Source organism: Nesoenas mayeri, assembly GCF_963082525.1.
Source record: "Nesoenas mayeri genome assembly, chromosome: 5".
NCBI classification, from domain to species: Eukaryota; Metazoa; Chordata; class Aves; order Columbiformes; family Columbidae; genus Nesoenas; species Nesoenas mayeri.
Genome location: NC_137548.1, coordinates 44918647 through 44940883, shown reverse-complemented (window position 1 = coordinate 44940883; position 22237 = coordinate 44918647). Strand labels below are relative to the sequence as shown.

Here is a 22237-nt window from a genome sequence, read left to right as displayed (position 1 = left end):
TGACTTTGAACCTGAGAGCATGATACACAGGCAGCTGGAACAAGGGAAATGCAGCTGTGATAAACACTCTTCAGCAATAGTCAGGGAAGCACATGGGATTTTTCTTCAAAATACATTGGAGAAACTTGGAGAAATTTAGGAAATCCTGGAGTTCTGTGGCTTTTTGTAGATTTGGAGTTGAGACAGATACATATTCCACATCTTGAAAATAAAAAGTTCAGTCTTATTATTTGAGTAGCCTTTTTCCTATGTAAAGGGAAGGGGTGGGAAGATGCTTATTTTGAGAACTTTCTCTTGTAAACTGGACTCCAAAGTCTTGGGGTCTAAATAGGGAAAACTTTTTCTCCTAGATCAAAGGAAAGTCACTGACAATGAACAAAGCTTGCAGCATGTTGTTTGTAGTTCCCTTTGTACGTCCTGTTCCCCTTTATGGTTACTGACCTTGTACACAGGTTACTGTGTTGAATTGACATCAGGCTTACTTGCCAGTTTTTACAAACATAAATCATTCTTGTTCAGCTTGGGGCATGAGCTGCATTAAGAATTTTTTTTGAAAGGGACACATTTAAAAACTTAATAGTAGGTGCTACCAGTGGATATGGACAGTCCTTGTTTCTTTCAGTGTAAGGAATGCAGAGGAGGGTTGCATGGACATGGTGTCAGTTAACTATTTGTGAAACACATAGTGCATTTGTGAACTTGTGTGAATTCTCTGCCCAGGCACTATGAACTATCTTAAGGAGCAGTGATGTGTTTGTACATGAGTGGGTGCACCACGGAGAATTGCTGATCATTAAAAAGCTATGCTGTTTTGAGCTATTATAATTTCACCCCAGATCTGTGAATGATGTCTGAAGGAAGCTTCTTCGCTGCATAACAAAGCAAAAAACTTGTCCAAGTTCTCTATCTTCATCCTTTATACTTGCATAGGCTTAATTACAGATCATTATACCTTTTGGAAGTAGAAAGAGTAGTTCTAACATCTTACCATAGAATGATTTGTCTCTAAATATACAACTGTAGTTGTATGTTTTTGACTTTGTATAACAGTTGTGTGGCCTATAAGATGTGAAGGAAGACTTTGAATTTTTACCTCAGTGTTTCCTACTGTATTTTAGCAGTCTGAGGGAATACCACTTGAAAGTTATTCAAAACTTTACCAGTTATTATTATTTTCCTAAGCTCTGCTCTTGAGTTATTGCTTGATTGGAGCGAGCAAAGGCTACAACTCAGTCGTCACTAAGAATGGGAGATTTTTTTTCTGGAAAAAAACCCCAAAGCACTGGAAGTACATGGTTGTAACTTATAACTATTTGTTAGTCCTCTAACAGGATCTTTTAAGAGTAGCACCTGTTTAAGAACATAAATCTATCCATATGGCTGTGCATTTTTAAATCTGCTAGTAGGAATTTCTCCTCCTTTAGGCTTACAGTGGTGGTCTTTTTTTCCCAAAATTAGAGGATAGAAGACAGGTCTGATGAGGAAGAGTGGGCAATACAACCAGTGCTTGCCAGACATGTAATAAATGCAGTTGCAGATAAATGGATGTCAAGAAATGACAGCTGCCTGTAAAGATTAATGAAATGGTCTGTAATGAATTTCTGCCTTAAGTTAGCCATTTGCTGTGAGTGTCCTGACACTTAGGAGCTGGAGTGTTAGATGTGAAAGAGGTTGATTGAAAAAAAATAATGCAGCCCCTCAAACCAAAGGAACTATACCCCAAACTCTATACTGTGTACATGAAATCATTGAAAAACAAACAAGCAAAAACCTCCATAGCAAGTGCTTAATGGTTGTGTGCTAAATATAACTTTTTTTGCCAGACCTTATAAAAGATTAACAACTTCTCACATAGAGGGAACTGTCCTGAGCAAATTTCTCAGGTGCACACACACGCACATGTGAGTTCTCACTCTGCTCTAATGCAATCTTAAAGAAAGAAAAAAGTTTGCTTTGTTTGAGCTGGTGGTTTTCACATAGCCTGTTGTCTGGCCACTTGGCTGAAATTGGGAACATTCCTGTTTTCAACTGCAGCACTGGTATTTCTGTAGAAAGTAGCATTCGTTCAGAAAAAGCTATGTGAAGGAAGCCTGAGTGAGCTTAGTGACCACCAACTGAAGGCACTTTGTTAGGATAGTTCCCAGCCTCTCCTTTAGGTTTCCTGCCACTTCTTCCTTTTTTAGATCACCTTCAGAGAAAGAAACACTGCTATAGACCATAGAGTTCTCTGGCATCCTGTGTTCTAATTCCTATAGACTCAGACTTGCAATGCTTTGGCATTTATGAAATACACTCCATTACAGAACTGGCTGTCTTTATATGAGACCTAGCTAAAATTCAGATTCTTTATTTGGGAGATATTTATTCAATTCTAGGTGTTTGTTCAACAGCCTGTTTCATAATGGCATGTCTAAGATTATAGCTGTAGAAGACAAGAATGTTAACGAGTTTGGCTATTCTGGATAAAGATCATGCAAGCACATATGGATACTTATTAGTAGCAAAACTACATTTCTGCTATAGGTTTTATTTGACTTAGTGCCGAGAATATGGCTGCAAAATGCTCTGCCAGCATTTTTTCCATTAGTGCTCTTGCACTGCTGGAACAGTCTGAGCATGGACTTGGCTGGATGAGGTGAGACTGACTCAGAGAGATACCTTCTGTTATGTTATTCCATGAAAAAGTGGGTTTTTTTTCTATATGTAAAGATACTGACTATTCATATATTTCTTCACACATTGCAAGATGTAAAAATACAGATAGGAAAAAGTTTTGCCCTATTTCACAGATTTTAAAAATTTCCTTTAAAATACTATTTTTAATGGAAACAAATGGAAGTGATGTTGAGTATGAAAATCAGTTTTGCCCTCAGTGTTATTCTGGCAGGGGGGTAAATTGATTACATGTCTAGCTGAACTTTAGAAACAGGCTGTTTAACACAGCTGGTGGCAAGAAACTTCTTGATTTCTACCTGAATTGTGTACCTGTTATATCTCATGTCTCAATGGCTTCATAGTTTTTGAATTTATGTAAGTCAAGTAATTATTGTGGCATGTTTTTATGTGCTCCCATTTGGGTATTGGTAATAACCAGCAGGTTTGTGATAAGCTGTTAGAGCTGCTTGGTGGGCTGTGACTTGGGTTTAGACCATGAATGTATTTGTGTGGATTTATCACAAAGTTTCAAATGTGGAGTCCCCTCTGTAATACAATGGGAGATCCTGTACTGTTTTTTTCAGACCATTTATGGGTTGCCTAAGGTAAGGCAATTTCAGTCCACATCCATGTGTCAATCTATGGAGGTGATACACAGCATTACACTGCCCTGGGAGGCAAGAAGCAGCATGCTGCTGTTTGCCAGGGGATCTGTGGGAGAGATCATAAAGCTTGCACCAGTTAAGAGATCTGCCAATCTTGAACTAGTCTTAAAATTAGCCCTTATCATTCTTTATCCTTTAACATTAAAATAAATAGTTGTTTCCATATCTCTTGTAAAGCATTAGTAAATGAAGAAGCTCATGTATACTTAGACTTAATGTTAGAAGGTTTTTTGAAGTTGCATCAGATATGTTTAACTTGGTGATGTTTATGAACTCTGAACATTTAGTTTGACTTCTGGACCAGTGCTGAGAGTTAAATATGTGAACGGCCGACATCACAAAAGGTCTCTTCAACTTCTGCATGTACTGTCCCTTACTGAAGCTGTGATGCAGCATGGCTGGTGGCAGAATCTATTCCAAGTGAAAAATGCCAATAAAATACAAAACGCAGCCCTTCTCTACCATTTTCTGTGTGTGCCAACTTTAACCAAATGAAATTTTGGGGGGTTTCTTTCATGATTTTTTTTTCCCTCTTTTGTGGAAAGGTATGTTTTATAATTTTAAAAATTAAAAAAACAAACTGCAGACCCAGAATTAGTCATATGTAAGGGCTAATGCAGTGGTGACAGCAATATGAATAGCTTGCTACAGTAAGATTTGTTTCTTCGTTTTGTGTTCCTTTTTATGCTGATTTATTTTTCTGTGTTTTTCCTCCCATAGTACTCAAATGTTTCATATTTTAAGCTATCAAAGTAATTTGGTATCATTGGTGCTAATATTACATTTTGCTGCTGTTAATATTTTATTACCCCCTTCTCATTGTTTTCAAGAACTTTGTTGGAGCATCTTTTAAAGATGTGAAAAGTGATAATTTATATTTCTTGTCTGATCTGTCTTTGATAAATGTCATGTCACTGACACCAACAGGGTTCTTTGTGGGCAGGGTAGTGTTTGGCACAAGCCAGACTTCGATGTTATTTCTTAAAGGCAGACATTTTGATTTTAAATTGTATTTTAGGGTGTTAGTAATTAATACAAGGAAATTAACTATTTCACACTATTTACAAATTCATCAAAGTTTGGATTGATGCTTGATTTGCGTCCCTTGTCAGAGCTGCTCTGTCTGCAACTGGGAAGCTTATTTCAGGATCACTGCTCTGGAGAATCCTTCAGCCAGGTTGTAAATAGATTGCTCAGAGTCCTAACAAAGGCAGAAGCTTCCAGAGCAGTGAGGAGGTTTACAAAGCTACTTTCGTTGTGAGGGTGAAGGTTCTTCAGTCTGAAAACATCTGTGTCATCAGCAAAAAAATGTTTTGGGTCTTAAGTGTTTTCTGTCGGTAACGTAGTGTAGGAAACTTATCTTCACTGGTTCTGTTCAGTGCTCTGGCTGCTCTACAATTTAACTTAAAATCAGCAGCTCAGTAAGCCTAGCTGAAATGCATTGGATGTTATCTTGAGCCTTAGCATAGGTAGTAAATTTAGTCAGCCTTGAGGAAGACAGATGCTTTTTGTGGAGAGAGAAAGATCATACACCTACCACGGTACTCTCGTGTTTTAATGTTCTTCAGAGGCCATGGATACTGCAAAGCAGTGAAGACTTCTTTTTTTTTTTTAATTTACTCTTATTGTACTTAAGCTACTAGCTGGATGGGTTCACCAGATTCAGTGCACACACTACTTGACAGAGCCAAGTTATCCAGGTAGAATAAAAATAAACTGCCTACGCAAAGTATGGTCTCTGCTTCCCCGAGCCTTGGTTAGGGTAGAGGGGGCGGCAGCTGCTTCTGGGAGGAAGGGAGGCTTCCCTCAGTCTCTGGCTGTCTGGTGTCTGCATTCTCAGCCATCACGAATGTTTTCTTTTTGCAGATGACACGATTGGTGCTGCCCGGCATGCTGGAAAGGTGAGTCACACTAACACTATCCAGACAAAGTCATCATTATTTATAGGGGAGAATCCTTTCTTGAAAAATTCATTACTGTGACTAATCAGCCTAGTCTCCATGTTTTAATGGCAGAGTAATGCCGGGTGAGTCACGCTGATGGTGCATGAATCATCAGACGGTGGAAGCCTTTTCCACTCGATTCCCTTTTTATTTTTCCTCTCCCTTCTCCACTGTTGTGGTGATTCCTTTTAGAACAGAATTAAAAAGCCCATCTGACTCATCAGCACTAACTCAACAACCTGCTATTCTGAGGGGGTGGTTACAGTTCCTGGGAATAACCTTCTTAAGGCTATTTCTCTAAGTCACTGTAAGTAAAATGGATGCAAAGAATATGTTCTCATTATACGGTAGGAGGTATATTGAGGAAAGTCTGTGATCATTTGGAAAAATAGAATTGGAGACCAGCTCTTTATAATAAGAGTTCATGTACACCACTGTCACTGCAGAAGATGTGTACTGACTTCCTAGCGAGCTCCCAGGTGAAACCAGAAGGTGCACAGTTTCCCTCTAGTCCCTCCAGGCTGTTTTCTAGCTGATGTTGACTGTGCCAGACTGTTCACTGTCTCTGTGGTACTAAGCCCAGCTTGCTGGGGGTTGCCCTAGGTCAGATCTGAGCTATACTTGCAATACTGAGGAAAGCTGTGTAGAACCATGCGTGACAGTCACCAGTGGTATTGCCTCTGGACACACACTGTAGGGGGAGCATACATATACAGGGCAAGCCTCCAAATCTGACAAAGATTAGGGAAAAAAACCCAACCAAACACAACAACAACAAAAACCCGGTACTTCTTGCATCATCTCACTGTCTAGGAGTCTTCGTTGCAGATCAGGTTTCAGTTACTGAAGAGTTCCACAGATGCAGAGCAAATGTTTCATATCTAAAATGAAGTTTCTTTGTAGGTACAAAATAACAGAGCTAGTGGCCAGTATGAGTGTCAGTGTCTAGCACATCAGGGTGATGGCAAGCTTAGATTTTTAGTTAAACAACCAAGAGATATGGAGTTTATTTCATGTAAAGAAATGTGAATTAGAAGACTCATGGCTCTGGATGTAATATTTCCCAATAAAGCTAGAGAATGAAGATTATAGTACATTGGTGGTAGCTACTCAGGGTTTGTAAGTCAAAAGTTAGCCCTCGTCTGTGTACTGTTATTGATAAAGAGGCCTGCCTTTAGTGAAACCACAGCCCTTTGAAGATACCAACATGACCAAAGCCATTCTTCTTTCCAAGGATTTAGTGTTGTTTTGTTATCAATATTTGGAACTTTGAAGCTCTAACAATTTCTTGCCTCAGTTTCTTATTTGTCTAGAGAGATATTGTAGTTACCCATTTGGCAGAGTTGATCTTTTCAGTTCCTTAGGACAGAATGATGCATATTCTGCTTACAGAATATCCTGTGTATGTTTTTCTGTTATGTATTAACCTGGATAAGATGATTTTACTGAAAGGCAGCAAACCAGGATGCTGCTGACCTCTGGTTCTGACTACCCTTGAGCACCCTATGTCATGTTTCTTCTCACTTTTCCTAACTACATGATTACCTTGGGAATCTCAAGGATAAATGTTTAAGAAGCAGCTTGGAAAGAAAAGGTTAATAGTGGTTATAAAAAAGAAAAGTACACATCTGGAACTTTTTCCTGCGTGTGAGCAGCCACTTTGAATGACTGCTCCATTTGAATCAAGCCTTGGTTTCTGTCCCAGGGAAAAATATTTGAAAAAGCTTCCATTTTCTGTTTGGTTTTGTGAAGTCAGTTGGGTTTGCAGTGCACAGAAGCAATGTCTGCAGCTGCCAGCTCCTACATAGTCATAGCTCACAGGCTATTAACACCACTAAGAGGCTGTAACCACAGGAGGACCACATGTAACCACATGTCTGTCCAGCAGATCCAAGAGCAGGAACTAGACTGCTCTTTGGGCCAACCATAGATTTCTAACATGGGACCCTAGGTTAGGAAAAAGGGCTCTAGCCTCTAAGAATAGAACTAGATTAGGAGTCCCGTTGTTAATTCCTCACTTGTTCAAGGAGGATGGTGTGTTGAATAGATAGATGTGACGTATTGTGCTATAGCATCTTGCAGCTGTAGTGCATACTTTTACGGATGTGAGTGCTGGTTTTATGGCAATACATTATAAGACAAGTACAGAAATAGAGGAGACTTTACATGCCTTGCACTCAGGTCTGTGAGGAGAAAACACAACTGCATCTTGGTGTGTTTGTTATCTTTTATTTATAATAAACATAGCAGCATTAGGTGAATGCCACTTCTGGTAATGGCATTTAGATTCTCTGCTGTGGCTCTTCTCCCATGCTCTGAACACTTAAAGTGACAATTTATAGTCTGTGGCTTCCTATTACACTTAAATGAGCAGTTCTTCTGTAAATTTTCAGGCTACTGTCTAAGGTGGGTGACTTGAAAAACTGAAAACTGAGGCTCGATGTCTTTGGGAACAAAACAACAACAACAACAAAATCAGTTGACTGTTTTTAGAGAAATATCAAACTATGGTATTTATTGCCAGGGAAGTAGCAAGTGCATAATTACATTACAGAGGAAGCTTGCTCTTTCCACTTGGCGTGCAGCTGGAGCAGGCTCTGGTTGCCACAGCAACAGGGAGATGGCTAAATATAGCCTCCCTGGCGCTGGACCGCTTAAGGTAGAATGATGGGGAGGTGTGAGGGTGGGGGCCTGGCTTTCTTCATCTCCACCAACTTTTTTTATTCATTTATTTTCTTAAGTGCACAGGTGATTTTGATGGAGCCAAAATTTCTTTTTGCTGCAGTGATGCTCATGTAGTTCTTCAGATCCCTCCCTAAAAACATTCTGCAATTCCTCTAAGCAGCAAAATTGTAATTGGAGGTGTTCATCCTACACGTGCACTTCTCAGTTTCCTTTTATCTGGAGGTTTTAAGTTACGAACTTTCAAGACTTGGACTGTTTTCTTTATAAAGACAAAATACAAACCACAAAACCCGCAGGGACATTGACTGCTTCAAAGAGACCAATACACGGAGCTTCTGCAAGTGGCTGCTATTAATTTGTTGTGTTTCCAAGAGGGTTTTCTTTACTAGGTCAGAGCACTAATTCACTGCACTGAGATGATGGTTGCCACTGCTGGAAAGTTGCAGTCTAGCCAGATGCTGTGAGACCTGTGCTTTACAGTCTGAATGCCAACCTTTATTCTAAAGCTACAGTCAATTAAGTTTTATGGCAAGTATTCCTGTAGTCTGAATATGAGAAGAGCACTTCCTTTTATCAGATCTAAATTTCAATCTCTCATTTAAATAAATGTCATCCTTCTTTTGTATTCTGAGAGGATAAATCAAGATCTTGATCTTTGTCATTTATTAGCCTGTATACTCTTATCATGGCTTCTCTTAATAGTTTCTTAAATAGCTAAATTGAACCAATCTTTTTACCTCATCAGTGTATCAGGGTTATTTTTTTCTTCTTTTCCCCTTTCTTAAATCATCAGGTTCTTAATATTTCTGTCCTGTATTTAGAGGGATAAAAGTGTTCTGTAGACTGTAATACAAGATTTCAGTGGTGGTTGATCTGTCCCTGCTATTCCCACCATCCTGTTTGTTGTCTGTTTTTGGTGACTGCTGCACAGGGAGTGATGGTTGGTTTAAAGTCCTACAAAGTTTGGGATTAATTCAAGCTATTTTCTGTAGTATGCAGTGTTGATTTTTTATTTTTTATTTTATTTTTTTTTTTTAATCTGCCATTCTGTAGTCTATCCACACAGCAGTCTGAGCTCCTTTAAAAGTTCCTTATAGTATTCTCCAATCTGGTAATCTCTTAAAAACTGCACAAATGCTCATTTCACTGCTAATCCCTGTTTGAGCTCATGAATAAATATCACAAGCATCACCTGTCTTCATACGAAAAACTTCTGGCATCCATTATTAACCTTTTGTTGTCATGAAAATTCATGATTAATTATTTTCTCCGTGCCACATATTTTGATCCACGTTGCTAGTTTACTGTACCAACCAAGCCTTCTAGAAAACTCCTGAAAAGTACAATGAACATTGGTAGAGGAAGGTGTTTGAAATCCCGAATGACCGAAATGATTCTTTTCTGTCACGTTAGCCATCTCGTTTCTAGAGGTGAATCAATCACAGATTTAATGCACACTTGTATCATGGCAGAAGCCATGGAGGTTTGAACCTGTTGTCACGAAAGAGGTATATTGTTTTAATTTTTAATGGTCTCTTAACTGTTTGTTTTTAAGATGGTTGCTTAGATCGTTGTGGCAGCAGTGGCATAGCATACACCTAGATGAACAGATATGGTGAGAAACTAATCTGTGAACATGCAAGGAGTTGAGCTGCATGATGCCTGCCCATGTGCATGTTCTCCCTCCACACTAAACGTGGCATACTTAGTATGTTCAGGTAAACTGGTTTGAATTTAGTACAGGGTAGGAAGAAGCAGAGATGCATCTTTCACTGTGTTGGACTGTCTGGTAGCACCTTCTAACCATGTATTTGCCCTAATTTCCTTGAAGCTTTTAAAACCTTCTTTCTACCTAGCACTAAATAATATGTCTGGTTTTGTACGTAAAACTAGTATCAGAAATAGATATGCTCAAAATCCATCAGTGGGTTGGGAAATCCAGGAGTCTTACTTTCTCTCCTACCTGCACATGCTTTAGAAGAGCATGGCAGAGAAGGTGGTAGCAAATTTCAGGCTGGTACCCTTACCAAAATATTATTGTGGAATACACTCAGTGTTACTGTAGTACAGCTGTAAAACAACTCTTAATTTTTGTAGTCATTCACTGAATTCTTCCATAGTATATTAAAACACTCCTGTTTTGAGCAGTAGATTCAGATACTACTTATCCTGAAGATTCATAATGAAGTAGCATTTAGAACATGAAAGGGATTATCAAAGTGTAAACTATGAAACAAACTTGTTTTGCTATTTCTGCCACCCTAGCCTAAGATTTAGAAGTCGCATTTCGGACTTGTGCCAGTTTCACTCAGTTGGTTTGGCATAGTTCAGTCCAGTGTCTGTGTATATATATGTATGGACCTTGATTCTCCTGCTGTATTGGACTTGGAGTTGTTCCTGACTTATACCAGCTGTTCGAATACTTACATTGTTCTTAGAGTCACGTCAGTAAATTTCGATATTTGGATTTGATTGGGATTTTTAAACAGATCTTAGTTGCATCCTAAAGATTTTCTTTAGGCTTGCATTAATTTTCTGAAGAGAGATGAGAGATGTTTCCTTTATTTCATGATAATATATCTTCGCTGCCTTTCAGATCAAAAGGGGTAATCCTGAATATCTCCTCAGCTGCTGGGATGTATCCAACTCCACTGCTGACTCTTTACTCTGCAACCAAGGTAAGTGTTCTTTTCCACACTGAAATCAAGTGTCAAACATGAGCCAACACTACAGGAATAAATGTTTTGGTGTCCATCTAGTGGTGCTTTCATGAACTTACTCTACTGAGGTTCTAACCAAAATTTTTCCAATAGTAGAAGCTGGTAGGTCAAGAGAAAGATGGGTGCAAGGGTTTACTGGCACAGGAATTACTATTTTATATATTTCATCATGCATTCTACTTTTACATGGAAAAGAATGCTAGTGTACCAAGCAAGCTTAGTGTGAGACCGAGAAAGGGCATTGACTAAGTTTAACACTTTCTTATTTTGAGTTTAAAACTTTTTTCACCCTAATCTTACAGAAAATGTATATCTTCAATATAAATGTATATATATATATATTTAAGTAGGACTCCTCCGGTGCTTGCTGGAAGCGAACATTTGTCCTTTTTTATTAGTTGTCTTAAGTTTATCATTTCAGGTAAGAGAAAGGATAGAGCTCTAGGGCCTTGCCATTACCAAATAGTCAACTTTTCTTGATCTGCTGACTGTACCTCCTGCTAATGTAGCCCAGTATGTCATTTAATGTTCTTGCGGTGAGTGGATTATTGGCTTATATTCTCCCTGGCAGCCACATTAAATTCCAGGTTCTTTGCAGAAGGGCTGCTACTTGACCAAAATTAAAGCATGGTGTTATCCCACTCTGTATGTGGAATTTTGCACTTCATTCTATACCAGTCGAGAAATCTCATGATGTTTAACAATCAAAATTTATCAAGGTCTGTCTGTCTGGACTGAAGCTCTGTCTTGTCAGCTGTTCCATCTAATGTTGTCATCTGCAGATTCACTGAGGGTGTGCTCTGTGTCATCATCTAGACTGCTGATAGGAGGTATTGAAGAATATGGGCCTCAATATTGATCTGTAGGGTTCTCTGCTTGTTATCAGCCAGATGTCAAGCTAATCATAGCCCTTTTGAGCCTGGTGGTCCAGCCAATTTTCTGTCTGGCCGTAAGTTTGTCCTCTCAGCAAATATCTGCTTGACTTCTGAATGAGAATGCGGTAGATGATGGTGTCAAAAGCTTTACTGAGGTAAAAATATCTAAACACACACACAAATATTAAAAAAAAAAAAGTGTTTACCTCATCTACAAAGCTAGTCCACTTCATTGTAGAAAGCAATTTAGTTAAACACAATTTGCCATTGGTAAATCTGTATTGATTGTGTCTTGTCCTTTATCTGCTTGGAAATTAATTCCAAGAGGAAGGCTCCATGATCTTTCCACAAACTGAGTTAAAGCTGATGGAATCATTCTTGCCTTTTCAAGGAGGGATATGTTAGCCTTCTTTGAGTTGTCAAAGACCTCCCCCAATTTCCATAGTTTTTCATATATCTTAGACAGCAGACTTATATACATGCAGACTAGTTCTTTCAGCACTCTGGAGTAAATCCATAGTGCTTCCATGAATTTGAATACATCCAGCTTCTGTGAGTAGCCCCTGCATTGTTGCTGCCTCAGCCTACCCCTTTCTTTAAATAAAGATAGTGCATGCAGAGGCATGTGTGCAAGCTTTGGCTGTGTGAAGGCAAGAGAAGTGTTGAATACCTTAACCTTTTCCTGTCCTTTAGGTTGTCTACTTCATTCATCAACAGAGCCGGATTTCTTTGAAAGGCCTCTTCAAACTAGTTACCTATTGAAGCCTTCACTGCTACCCTTAATGTCCTTTGCTAGTCTTTACTAGCTTGGATTTTGTTTTACCTAATAAGGTTTTATGCTTCTCTTTTGTTACTTCTCCTTGTTTCTGTCTCTCATATGCTCAATTTTAGTTCATCAAGAAGTTCCCCACTTAAGCGAACACTCTTTTTACTGAAATTTCCATTTTTCTTCTCCACTAGGCTGGTTTATTTTACCAGTTCATAAGTTACTACTCTAGATCCATATTTAATTTTAAATTTATCTGCTTTGGTTTTTCTTTATGTCACTGGGATAGTTTTGTCTTTCTGCAGCTGGTCTTATTGCTTTGGGTTTTGTTTTTTTTTCCCAAAGATAATTATAGGGGCTTCTAATATGTTCTCCTAAAAGATCTCTAGTTAACACTGCAAAGACAGTATGTGTACACAGTACAGAACTGAAGTGTATGTGATAAAACTAAAGGCAAGACACATTGACACTGGTATTAAAGCTGTATGGCACTACAGCTTTTTCAGGTGCACCTGATAATTACCTTAAATAGTTCAAGGATTTCAGAGTCGAAGCAGAACCTTGGCATGATGAAGAAACCTTCTGTAGTGTCATGCATGTCAGAACAGACCTATGTTTCCTCTAGACTGTCAGTAATGTCTTCATATTTCCAGAAAGGAACAGATGCACCCTATTTTATTTGTACTCAAGGAGGGAATATTTAAGTTGAGAAATCATGAAAGCCTGAATTAGTTGTAGCTGAGAAAATTTGCTCTTGAAATAGCTGTTGCCTGACAGCATGGTTCTTTGTTTTAATATGAAAGGTCACTTTTGTTGTGGTAGTACCTTCAGCTTTATGGAAAGAATTTACCTTCTGATTTTAGTGACAATATGCCTTACACTGATTTGGTTAGTCTTTTTTTCAATGAGAATCTCAAATATTTCTTCCCCTTCCCCTAAGAAACTCAGTTCCAGGTTAAGTAATTTGCCTATGCTTAGCACTGCTCATCTTCTACCACAGCAAGATTAGTAAGCATGAAAGTGACTCCCCTAATGTAGCTACAGAAAGCCTGTATCTGCAATTTCTATGTTTTTTCCTCGTCTATATAGAGGGGCTTTAAAGCATAGTATCCTTCAGGTCTAAGTCAATGGCTTTGGCTAATTAACAGGAACAGACACAGTCTCTTTAACCTTGCTGTGGAGAATTCCCATTTTACAATGAAACAAGACACTTTAAAAGTAATCATCGTACTCTTTTTGACAGGCTTACCTATCTACCTGCACTAATAGTAATGAAAAGTGAAATATGCTTGGTTTTCTGCACTTTTTTGGTTTTGTTCCCTGCCTTCCCCACCCCATCTATAGTAGTTGGGTTTGTTACTGAATATCCAAGGAGAAGTTTTCTTAATGCAATGTTTGTCTGTTTATTCAGGGGCTGCTTAATTAGATTACGTTCTTAAGACTGTTTTAAGTTAGAGGCTGCTGGGAGGCTAGAGCATCTGGAGGCAGAAAACACACCTTGTCTTAAACTCTTCAAGAAGAAAAACTCCAATGTTTATTTAGATACTGGAAGCTGCTTTTCCTCCTAATGTAAAATGAACATTCTCCTTATTGCAAGCCCTTTGCAACCAGTAGAGGTGACAGTCTCTATACCGTCTCTCTCTGTTTGAGGCAGTATCTGATTTCAGGACTCTGCCACTTAAAAATAGCTAGAAATTTGAATGATCAAAGCTGTTTGATTAACACAATATAGTTATTTAAATTTATTTTCAATAGCTTATTGATATATTTTGTGCAGTTACCACACAAACGTCTGGCAACTGTGTTCGAGGACCGCACCAAACTATTTGCATGTCTATGCAAGTTGCCTTATTGTCACATGAGCATAACCAGCCCACTTGCATCATTGCTGCTGTGCCTGATTTTCAGAGACTTCTTGAATACTGGGTTTCATTAAGAACTTATACTTGGAGGAAGAGGAGAAGGAAAGAACAGTTGGACAGAAGATAAGGGTTTTGGTTTAATGAGCCTCCTTCTAGCTTGTACATGCAACTTGAAGAATAAAAGGACCTGTTTGCTACACAGCAAAATCTAGTTTTCTTTCAGATCTTGCATATGCTCAGAAAAATGTCTATAGAAACAGCCCAGTAGCTTCTTGTATAGACTGAATTCAGTAGGATGACCTTAATAGGAAAAACACTGGGGATGGCAAACTTTAAGCCCTGCTTTCAGTTAATCCAGTGGTGACATGGTCGGCAAAGGAAGACTGTAAAGTGGAATACTAGAGCTTTGCTGTTTGTTTTGAAACTGGTCTAAAGCAATTCCTTCTTAAATACATAAATTAACTTATTTAGTGTTTGTTTTAGTTTCAAGCATGGATAAGATAGTTTAGTTCCTTCCGTTGAAGGTACTCCATTCATCCTACTTGGCTGTATTGTTTCACTAAAATAAGAAACCACAGTGGAACCTGATATTTTGCAGGAGAAAAGAGTAGAAAGGTGGTTTAGAAGAACTCCAGGAGGGGCATCTATGCAGGTTTGAACTGCTGAGTTGTGTTGGGCTATGAGGACAATACTTTCTCAGCATGGTTATGAAATGGTTATTTCAGCTGTGAGGGCACCTTCAAGGCAGGTACTACCAACCACCTTTTAAGCCTTTTCACTTTTTCTTTAAACCCTTAGTCTTGTAATTTCTAAAACTTCCAGAAGTTGGAAAGAGAATCTGTGGAGGTGGACATCAGGACTAGGAAGTATCACCGTAGGGTGGCATTTCTTAAAAGTGTAAAGACGTAAGGTGAAGTATTTAAACACTTTAAAAAACCCTGCACAAGAGAAACCCCCTGAAATCACTCTTAAAAAGAAGTCTCTGGAGATGACATACGTAGTGAATAATGTGAACATACAAAGTCTTATTTTGCTTTTCTAACTAGGTTTTATTTAACAAATCTAGTTCATTTTCCTTCTAAATTAATAAGGGTTTTGTTTGTTTAGATTGAGCCTCACTTCTGTGAAAATGCTTTGTAAGCATAGGGTTGCTATTCAGATGGCATTGCTCTAATTTGCAAAGTTTATTTGAAAACCTAAGGTTTTTCACTTTGAAAACAGGAACTATAAATAGTAAATAAAATATGCTTACAAGAACCTGCAAACTATAGTTTCCATTTTAATGTGTATGTTAATCTGCATGTTTCCTTTTTCTTTCGAGGCTTTTGTGGACTACTTCTCCCGAGGCCTCCATGCGGAATACAAGAGCAAGGGCATCATTGTGCAGGTGAGTAGTTTGTTTGTGTGAGCGTGGTTACCACAGAAACATTGGTGTCTTGGTAACAAAAAGGAATCAGCATATTCTCTTATTCATTAATAAGTGACACAGACTAAGGTAAGGATTTAATTTGATCCCATTAGCAACTTTTAAAAATTATTCTGAAACAACGTGTCTTGAAGCAACAAAAACCATAGCTGGTGATGGTTTTATGGGGGAGGGGGGGGTTGTGTGTGTGGCTTTTTTTAATCTGATGGTGATAATTGAACTTTTAAGTATAAAATACATCATAAAACTGTATGCAGCTCTGTAGAATACATCTTTATACAACTTAATCTACTGGAATGCACTTTTGGAGGGCATTTATACAGAGATTAAATGAATAACTGCTCAAAAGACTTGGACAGTAGCAGTCCATTCCCTGCAGTGTCAGTGAATCAACTGCTAGGAAAAGCGTAGCAGCAAGAACAAACAAAGGCCTCAAAGACTCTTTGTGTGTAATAGACTGGTTTAACTTTCTTTAATACTAGGTTTCTGTGTTACCAATAAGTCTTGCTTTTTTCCCTTCTCTTTTTACCTTCCCTGATTTTAATTATTTTTGGAGCATAAAAAGAAACCAAGCCAGTTGTGCACAGCGTTATGGGATTTTGCTTTAATATAACTTCTCAGATACTCTTAGTTTTTGCTTCCAAAATGCAGCTGGAATTTCCAGCTTTGGTCACAAACACTGAGGTTTTCTGTTACTTATTACACCTGTTGTTCTCCAGAGCAAGTCAGTTTGATGAAGGCAGTATAAGATCTTACCTGTACTGTGGAGACAGTGGTGTATCTTTTTAAAATTCAGTTACAGATCTTCTTAAAAAGAGGACTAACCTATGTCCGTGTCTGCGATTCCCCTATTCTGTACCATAGTTCTCAAAAACATCTGAACTCTGAAGGCCCTATGAGGAGTAAGGCACAAAGTTATCTACCTTATTTGTCCAATCATTTAGTATGAGAGTACGACTTCCGTTACTGGCTAAAACAATAGAGAAGTTATCACCTTAAGACTATGTTTGTTATCACCTTAAGACTATGTTTCTAGATTTTTTTGTTTTGCTATGTATGCTTAAAGGGAAAAAAAAAACTTGTCACCAGGAAATGTCCTGCAGTTTAGTATCCAGGTGTTTAGGCCCAGACGTTCAATATAATGTCCTGTCTCAGTTTCTGAGGGAGGATTGCATTAAGAAAAAAGACAATTGCTGGATGAGCTATACCCATGCAGTCACTGACCCTTTAATGCGAACCTCATTTAAGCTTTATATTAAACATCTTAAAGGGATGCTGTTTATTTTGGGATCTGTTGGCAGTGGAGAAGCTAGCAAAGGTGGTCCCTGAAAGCCTTCTAACTACTATTGTTACAGACCTTCTCAAGGACAGACTAGGTGACATTAATGTCTGTAATAGATTGTAACTTGCTGCAGAGCTCCCAAAGCGTGACTTCTCCTCAGCGTATGTGGTGCTGTGCCCTGGCACCTGGGGTGTACCTGCACATAGACCAGTGTGCAGCAATAAGGATGCACAAAGAGGCAGCACTCTGAACAGGTGTGTGTTCAGCATACAGGGTGGTTTGTGTGTGCTCTGAGTTCTTGAAGTGGATTAAGTTGAAGCAATTTTTAGTGGTTTATGTCTCCTTGTTACTTTCTCTTCTCACAGAGCTTTCCAAACCTTTTCTTGGCTTCAGCCAAAACCTATCGAGCTATAAGTCAATTTTTACCATACTGGAAGTTCCTTACAGCTTTTTCTTTACTTTTACTCTTCTCAGTGTGCTTCAAGTTGTATTACTTGCAGATTTAGCTTCATTATCAGACAGCTGTTCTTCTGATCCATTTCATCTACATGCAGTGAGACCCTCCTTTAATCTGTGGTCACAGTCTCCAAATGAGACCAAAGGAACTGGTAGAGTATGTCTCTTTCCTGCGTCAATAATACAAAGTCTTCTGGTAGGATTTCTTTCCTGCTCAAGCCTACCTATGAACTGGGAGGCATGGGCTCCTTTACCACACAGCTTCACTGGCAATGGAACTGGGTGTCATGCTTGCTTTTTTTTTGTGTGTGTGCGCGCGCTGTGGTATGATATCTAAGCTCTTTCTCATTTCTAGTGTTTTCTCAGACAAAGCTGCTGACAGTTACCTCAGTGTAAAAGTATTTAGGAGAGGATACTTGCAAGAGAGTGAGTTGTTATATCTCTGACATTTTGTTCCTATGTGCATTTGTAACCAGGCAGTCTCCTCCTCCCCAAATTTTGCTTAAATACTAGTTTGTAGGTTTGAGAGGAAAATGAAGAAGGAGCAGGTACTGCTTGCTTATGTCTATGGAGTACATATTGAAACTGAAAAGGTAAATAGCCTAGTAACTCGTGCTTGGCTAAAGGCATTAAACGCAATATGCATGTAGATAGTATGGGAAAGCTTTTGTAGCTTTTGGATATGGAAAAGCTAGAAGAAAAGTTTTTAATGTCTTACATTTTTAACACTTTTAACAAATGAAGAATTGCATCTGGCTTTTTGCATCAACAACTATGTTTTCCTGTACAAAACTTAACAGGTTGTGGTAAACTGTCTTTTTGTAACTCCTGCATTGGCCAAGGGTGCTGAGTTCCTCACAGCACTGCTTTTTTGCCTCTGAATGTAGAGAGTAAATTGTCATTCTGAGTTATGTGGGCCTGATGACCGATAGCTGTCATAGCTTCAATTTGTTATGCTAATTTTATTGCAGTCCATGTCCTTGTCTTCTTGTTCCAGCCTAAGTCACTATAAACCACTAATGAATATTACAAGTACTTTCCCGTGAAGACTAGCTGACCTGTCTTCTTCAAGCCCTCTGGAGGACTGCATCTCTGCATCGATTCTTTGAAGTTGATCTCTCTGACCCTCAGAAATACAGTGCTTTTAATTCCCGGCCTACACTTCCAGTTGAGATCACCATTTAAACCAGTTAACTTTTTCTATGCCGATACCTGCAGAGTACCCCTGCCCGAAAAGCAGAAACACTGTACAGGTGATGTTTTACAAATTTCGGAACTTCAACCTAAGGTAGATCAGTTTTACTCAAGTGCATTGCCTTCTCTGTGGAACCTTAGTTTTGACAGTATATAGTGCTTTTATTGAAATGCAGGCATCTTTATATTAAAAATATATTCTTTCTGGCTGACAGTCCTGCTTAATTTTACAGAAGCAGCACAGTAATAGCATAGGTTAAAATTCTGCATGTGTTTACATGGAGAGAAAGAGGCAAATAAAAGGAATGATGAAGACAAGAAGGACTTGTCCCAAGACTTTTTGAAAAAACTCTCTGAAAGGTTTCTGCAGACTCTTATGAAACCTTTGGTCTTTGAGTATGTCTAAAAATATTATTATACTTGGTTCTTTTCCCCTTTCTTTTACTCCTTTTTTTTTTTTTTTTTAAACTTCAGTCATTTTTAGCATTTTCCCCTCCATACTTCATTACTATCCATAGTAAAAGTGGAATAGTGAAAACTTCCACCTGTTTTCTTCTACCATATCCACTATATAAAATATCAGATCACAGAATCATGGAAGTGTGTGTTTGGAGGGATCTCTGGCAAGTTTTCTAGTCTCTTCCTGTTCTCCTAGTGTTAGCTGTGGGATTGCTCACAGGCTACAGGCTAGTTGTGGCTTTATCCAGCCAGACTTTGAAAGCCTTCAAGGGCAGGGGTGACCTCTCACACACAGAATCGCAGAATGTTGGGGATTGAAACGGACCTCAAAAGATCATCTAGTCCAATCCTGCTGCTGGAGCAGAAACACCTGGATGAGGTTACACAGGAATGTGTCCAGGCGGGTTTTGAATGTCTCCAGAGTAGGAGACTCCACAACCTCCCCAGGCAACCTGTTCCAGTGCTCTGTCACCCTTGCTGAGAAGAAGTTTCTTCTCATATTTAAGTTGCTCTGTTCTCCTAGCAAATGACTTTTTCCTTATTGTCCAGTCTGAAAGCTCACAGCCAAAATTGGTGGGTTTGCCTCTTGCTATTTTATCTGGCAGTACCAGGAGGAGTTTGGCTCTCATCTTCATAACTGCCCTTGAAATAACTACAAGCAGGTATGGGGTCACCACAAGCCTCCTTTTCACCACACTGAACAAGCCCATCTCTCTCTCTAGGTATTTACAAAAGTGTGATTTCACCAGACTAATGGCATTGCCTTCCTCCAAAGACTTTAGCTTTGCTCTTTAGTGTTCTGTACAGGTCAGCTTTGGTTGTTGCAATTATTCCATTTCCTTTTCATGTGTCCATCCTCCTTTTTCCCACAGAGAAGTAGCAAGAGACTTCTTTGGAAACAGAGAGTTCAGGTCTTTTTAAAAAGTAAGGTAAAATAGGTGATAAAATTGTGTAAATGAACTATTCTGACTTTTGGGGGCTTATTTTCATTTGAATGTAGCATAATTGGTAGTTCTTGCATTTATAAAATATTCAAGACCCTAGTTCTGAGTACAGGCCAGTTTCAATAAGCATGAGAGCTGTTAAGCACTAGCAAATGTTTTAAGGTAGAGATATTGTATTGACATAAGCTACTTTTAAGACATGTTTTGAAACTGGAGAGCAGGCGAAGCTCATTCTGGATGAAGACAAAGAATTTTCTGTACAGTTTCTTGCCCCAGGTGGTGTGTGTTTATACCTGCCTGAATACAAAATGCCAAAAGGCTTTAAGGCAGCAAAAGGCTGTTAATGTCATGCTAGTTGTAGATACAGTTCATGAATGTCTGAGATCTTTGTGGGGAGGAAGAAAGGAAGAAAACTAATTTAATGGATTCAACAGGTTTCTTCATAGCTGTTAAAATATAGCACAGTTAATGGGAAGATGGTAAATCTTTCTGAAACTGAATACCTGTCTCTGTTTTCTAGAGAGCATTTGGGAGGAAAAAAAAATGCTGGATTGTAATCCATATTTCTGTGTGCCTTGAAGTCTGTGGATAAATAGCTATCCAGTAGTGCTCCTGTATGCTTGCTTTTTTCAAATATCCTCACACACAATTGTTTTCCCTTTCATGCTATCCAGTGGCTTAACTGGGTACTGCAGTTCACCTATGAAGTGAAAATAAATCTTAACCATAACCATCATGCCAGCCAGCGTGGGGATGTTGCAGATATAATTTGGTCATGAATAAGAAGCTTAGAATTGGGTTGGTGTGTTTTGTTTGGTTGGTTGGTTTGGGTTTTTTTGTTTTGTTTTGTTTTTGGTTTGGTTTGGTTTTTTTGTGTTTTTGTTTGGGTTTTTTTTTGTTGGTTTTTTTTGTTTTTTGTTTGTGGGGTTTTTTTGTTTGTTTTGGTGTTTTGTTTTGTTGGGGTTTTTTTGTTTGTTTTGGGGGGTTTTGTTTGGTTTTGGGTTTTTTGTTTGTTTTTTTTGTTTGTTTTTAACACCAAACTAGAGATTGAGTTTAGAAGTGTAATTTGTAAAATGGATGAGGTTCATATTCTGGAGCTGAACCTATAGGTACTTATGCTGTTATGGTAACAGAATGAATAGTTTTCTTATCCAAGCATTTATAGCTTTTGGCAACTTTAAAGGCAATGGTAACCACTTATGCTTCTGCAGTTCAAGTCTCCATTTGAAAGTGGACTCATGCAGTATATTTTTGAAAGTCCTATTTATAGAGAGAAGTGCACAATTTTAATGTTCTAAGGTGAAGAAATGAGCAGACATACCAATACTTCGCGGTAGTCTGATTCCTGTTGAAATGTGCACAGCCATGGCATGGATAGCTAGTCAATGAGAGTTCATGTGATCCTTTCCCTCCAGGCTGTGCTTCTGAGAACATGACAGTAAAGCTGATGTTTCTGAGGTCAAGCATGTGTGGCCATTGTTCTTTAAGAGGCTAACAAGGGGAAGCAGATTTCCAAGCTGTAACTGGCCTGAATATACTGAGTTTTGAAATGGTGTTCTCATTTTGAGATCTATTAGTGTAGCGTAATTGGACACACACTTCTTGGGCATCTGCTGTAAAGGTACATGGATCACAGTGCTCACTACTGTGATGGGCAGTAGTGACTGCATGTGTTGAATCACTAGTATAACTACAGACAAACTGTCAGTGTTTTAGGAGATCCATTTCAAAGTGGTAACCTTCCAACCTTTCGAAGCTTGTGAGATCTGTTATGGCAATATCTGAGTGAGTGGCTATAGACCAGGACTTTTTGGTTTGGTGTTTGGTTTTTTTTTTTTTTTTTAGAAGTCTAGATTCAGGACAAGCTAAAAGCAATGCCAAAACCATCACTATGAGGAAAGATGTTTGCTTCCTTGTGTGCAACTATACATGCATTTCCCGTTCCTTCTCCAGCAGCATGAGCTGAAGATAGGTGGAATGTGGTTTTAGATCCCCTGGATCTATCTTGCTCTACCACAGGCATGCCCTTGTGGTACCAGTGTCCCCCTGTCACCCATGCTGCTTCCTCCTGCTTTTCCATTATGTCAGGGCCAGGTAGTTCTGAGACCCACCATCACTTTTTCTGTTTCTTCCAAGCATTGCTGTAAAAGTGCATTAACCGTGCCCCACTTCTTGATTTTTATTTTTTTTTCCCCCTCTGTCCTTGAGGTCTTCTGCTCTAGTACTGATACCTCCTCCTTCCTCCAAGCCCTCCTGTGGAGCTAAAAGCTCAGTTTTCCAAGGCTCCTGACATTCCCTTTTCTTC

The 22237-nt window shown here is 38.8% G+C and overlaps 1 protein-coding gene across 1 annotated transcript in view; it reads left to right on the top strand.

The window, feature by feature from the left end:
- The window catches only part of HSD17B12 (hydroxysteroid 17-beta dehydrogenase 12), a gene marked incomplete at its 5' end in the record, with an annotated part of 86475 nt that overhangs the window by 61726 nt on the left and 2512 nt on the right, over positions 1-22237 (top strand). The window contains 3 exon segments of the mRNA XM_080345808.1: positions 5187-5221; positions 10545-10626; positions 15493-15558. Coding sequence (XP_080201934.1) covers positions 5187-5221; positions 10545-10626; positions 15493-15558 — 183 coding nt within the window.